Raw genomic sequence first — 4091 nt, 5'->3', positions numbered from 1 at the left:
CCCCGTCCTTTCTCTTTTCGCTTTGAACAGCTGGGCTCAGCCCGACCGCGGCAGGGCCCCTATGGCGCCCGGGATGCCGGAGCGTGGCTCAGCCGCATGTTCCCGCCGGGATCCGTGCGGGTTCCCCGGATCCATGCGGATTCTCGGCGCCACCCTCAGCCGCTGCCCTCAGCCCCGCCCGGCCCGGGCGCGCGCCCGCGGCGGGGAGGGGGCGGGCGGCGCGAGGCGGGGGCGGGGCGGGGCGAGCGCCGGCGCCCCGCCCCCCCCGGCCGCGTGCCCGCGCGCGCGCCCCCCGCGCCGTGACCCATTTCGCCGAACAAAGGATTCGCGCTGGAATCTCACTCGGCGCCGGGACCTAAAATGGCGGCGGCGCGCCCGCCCCCGCCCCTTCCGCGGGCGCCATAGAGACGGGGCGGGCGGAGCGGCCTCCCCTCGGCGCCGCTCTGTACGCGGGCGCAGCCCCGGCTCGCTGGTGCGGGCGGGGAGGCGCTGCCGCGGCATGGCGGGCGAGGGCGACTCTGAGCCGGGGAAGGTAATGGAGGGCGGCGGGGGGGGGCGGCGAGGGGCTGGGAGGAGAATGAGGATGATCATGAGGAGGAGGAGGAGGATGAGGAGGATGAGCTGCCCGCGGCAGCCCCGCGCTGGGGACACGGGAGGTCATTGCAGAGCAGCAGTGACCGTGCCCCCACCGCCCCGCCCCGCTGTTCCAGCGCCCGAGGAAATAGCTGGGGAACAATTCACGGAAACGCACGGCAAAACTGGGGTCTGCCGGGCCAGGTGCGCGGGCGGGGTTTGGGTGTGGGCTGTGTCCCCCGGGTCCCTCCGCGGGACTTTCTCTTGGTGGTGAGGCCGGAGGGTTCGTGAGGCCGGTGGTCAGCACTGGTCAGAGACATAACAAATGATGCCCAGCCTGGCAGCAGGTGAGACGCTATTTTAAAAGGATGCATCACGCTGCATGGATGTAGCAGGGATACCTTCTTAGCCAACAACAGCAACATATCAAGTGACTTCTTCCATGTGAGAGCGCTTGAAATTACTCATTAGGAGGTTCGACCAACATAGACCACATCCTTTCTGTCTCGCTTGTACGCAGGGACAGCTGATGGCTGTCCCAAGGGAACATGGATAAAACTAACGCTGGGGATTTCCATGCTTGCCATCCCCATTACCACAGTGACACAATGACTTCTCTCACAGAGTTGTCAGCTCTCCACCAGCAGCTGAGCACTGTAGTACTCCATCTTCAAAATCTGCGTTGACCAAGTGGAATACCTTCACAACAAAATAAAACAATCACCTTTGATGAATTTTGGTACAGTTGCACACATGATTCTTCATGCTCTAATGGTTTTAGCACAACAGACTGAAACGTGTTCTTACACCATCCCTGACCAAAGGATTGACTGCAGAAAAGTGTTCAGGGGTTACTGTGGGGCAGCCACCTTGACCCTGACCCATGTGCCCAGCCCTTGCCTAGACATAGGGTTAAGTCATAAATTAGTTAGGTTTATAAATATTTTTGTTCAGTATTAGGTTCTCTACTACATGCTCATTCTCCAGTAAGTTAACTTTTTCCAAGCACATTTGCTTGCTTCAGGTACTAAAATTACATGGCTTGACTAACTGCATACTTGATCGTAGCCTTCCTTCTTTGTTGCAATGTAACAAAAATCCTGGATTCTTAAGGGTCTTCTCTCTTATTTTGGGGAATGTAAAGGTAAGAAATTAAGTAGTTCATGTGTAATATTCAGTGGAAAGGATGGATCAAGAGTTTTGTGCAAAACTATATTATATAAATTAATAGTTAACTCTTCCAGAAACATCCCTGATGTATCTGTACCTGTTCACTTTTGGTCCCTGGACACAGTAAGTTCTCAACTAGTTATGCTTGACTATTAGGATAACAAGTCTATTTTACAGTTGAGTTGGCATCATAGTCTCCTACAGAAGTGATTTTTTAAATTTATGGTTGTTTTATTTTTTTGTTCTGTCTTACAGTCCTTTAAACTCTTCGGATTTCTCGATGTTAAAAATACCCCATGTGCACGAGAATCAGTGCTCTATGGCTCCTTGGGGGCTTTAGTTATGGGTCTTGGACATTTTTTAGCAACTAGTAAGTACTTACTGCTTTTGGGTTTTATATATTTATTTGCAAGAAAAAGTCTTCAATTTGTTGTTAGGTGTTACTAATAATGGGAAGTCATACAAGTTGTTTTTTCTAACTTTTCATAAGATTTTTTGTTTTCCTTTCAGGTAGAGTTAAAAGATCTTGTGATGTTGCAGTTGGTAGCTATATTTGCACAATGTTAGGATACTGGTATGTAAAATTCTTCTTCAATTTTGATAGGCCTATGTTGACTGAATGGTACAACATGATCCCTGTGTTTCAGTTTTCAGAAACAGTGTTTCATGTTGGTTTTGAAACCGCATTAAAAAAACTGCCTAGCAAAGCATCCTCTTCCTTCTCCCCAAAATACTTATCTTCTTTAAAGGAAAACATTTCACTGTGTTTGAATGTTTATGTTTATATATATATATATATATATTTAAAATACTTCCTATTGTTTCTTGAATTCTAAGCTATCAACTCCCCCACTTATTTCCATTTTTCTTAATTATTTTTTCCTTTTCATACCCCATCCTTGTGTCCTAATTCCAAAGGCAGCATGCTTAATTTTACTAGCAATGTGGTTGCAACTTTTCAGCTGCCTGAAAGCTGCCACTCATATAAAGCAGGGAATTGTGTTTCCTTTTCATCCCCTCCTCTAGGTTTTACTGCAGGTACAACTTGGCCCAGCAAAGGATCCGACAAAGAATGCTTAAAGAAGGAATGAAAAACAGAATTTTATTTGAAGGCAGTTATCTTGATCCAGAAAAGAAACAAACTGGCAGTGAAAGAAGCAATTCATAGGTTGCTCCGGAAGAGTTGTGGTTTAATACATCTTTGGGAAAAGGTGGTCCAAAAAAAAGTCAGTCTACACTGCAAGCCTGTGAGGTGTCTAAAACTGGTAAATCATGGTTTTCCTAGCAGATCTGAGCAGGAAATTCATAGTGAATCTGTTAAGTCAGTACAAGCCTTGCTTTGTTTCATGTATGTATGTATGTGACTGCAGACATTTGGAATGACATCCTGTTAAACATCTGGGAGCTGGTGTGTTCTCTTCACGGTCTCAGAGGATTAAGGACAGTGATTTGGGACTGCTTTAACTTCCATTATAAACAGAGTGGGGTTTGTTTTAGCAAAGTTGTAATTACATCTCATTCAAATACAGGAAAATATTTCCATCACCTGTTGAGTAAATGTGTCCTTCAGTGCTATTATTAACAGTGCTGTTTGTGAAACAGGAATATTTGAACAGTAAGAGAAGGCTTTGCTTGTGCAAAGTGTGTTATACTTGTGCAAAGTGGGTGATAGTCAGCAGCCTTTGTAAGATTTCAGCTGCAGGATAACCAGATAACTTGCATACATTGTGGAGCTGAAGGATTTCCATCTTTGTTCTGTTTGAAACTATGAATAAAATCACACTTCAGAGCAGTCTAAACTATGTAATTAAATCATAATTTACATTATTTGTAAGTAGCAATGCTTGTTTTTTCTTTCATTTTTTTCTTCTACAGTTAAATATCAGTACATTATGTCAAGGAAACCATCTTATTTGGAAATACAGTGTTAGGTCTAATAGCATGTGGTAAAAAGATGAGTGATGACATCACTCGCTTGCTTCTGCCTGCACGAGTGACACAATGTTTTTATTTTTTCATATAATGATTTATGGTCTGTTATGCTGTAAGCACTTTCTGGTCTAAAGGCATGTCACCAAGCAAAAACAGTCCTTTTCCCCCACCCTGTACTTAGTCTGAGAGAGTTTGTGATCTGTTGTTAACTCACATTGGTGCAGGGAGGTTTGAAAATCCAGATGTAAACAGCAGTATTGCTCCACTTATTTATTTGGAAGTATGCTTGAGAGCACTAAGCAAACATGCTATTTACACTGAGAAAATTAAACTTTTACCCTCTGTGGATTAGCTTCTTATAAGAAGAAAACAAATCTATATACTCTAATTCCTTTTTGCCCCTCTATTCCTCATGT

The 4091-nt window shown here is 45.5% G+C and overlaps 1 protein-coding gene across 1 annotated transcript; it reads left to right on the top strand.

Moving 5' to 3' along the window:
* The first annotated feature begins 284 nt into the window (after positions 1-284).
* On the top strand, positions 285-3570 carry COX20 (cytochrome c oxidase assembly factor COX20). Its single transcript, XM_054629868.2, has 4 exons — positions 285-532; positions 1999-2113; positions 2254-2317; positions 2770-3570. The coding sequence occupies exons 1-4, from the start codon at positions 500-502 to the stop codon at positions 2909-2911; spliced, it is 354 nt and encodes a 117-aa protein (XP_054485843.1). The 5' UTR covers positions 285-499; the 3' UTR covers positions 2912-3570.
* Positions 3571-4091: the final 521 nt, after the last annotated feature.

Source organism: Agelaius phoeniceus, chromosome 3 (genome assembly GCF_051311805.1).
Source record: "Agelaius phoeniceus isolate bAgePho1 chromosome 3, bAgePho1.hap1, whole genome shotgun sequence".
In the NCBI taxonomy this organism is placed as follows: domain Eukaryota; kingdom Metazoa; phylum Chordata; class Aves; order Passeriformes; family Icteridae; genus Agelaius; species Agelaius phoeniceus.
This window is presented reverse-complemented; position numbering and strand designations above follow the sequence as displayed.

Excerpts from the sequence above, each read along its gene's own strand:
- COX20 (XM_054629868.2), top strand. The coding sequence starts at position 500 with ATGGCGGGCGAGGGCGACTCTGAGCCGGGGAAG. Across the intron at positions 533-1,998 it reads GCGACTCTGAGCCGGGGAAG|TCCTTTAAACTCTTCGGATT; the intron begins GTAATGGAGGGC and ends TCTGTCTTACAG. Across the intron at positions 2,318-2,769 it reads TGCACAATGTTAGGATACTG|GTTTTACTGCAGGTACAACT; the intron begins GTATGTAAAATT and ends CCCCTCCTCTAG.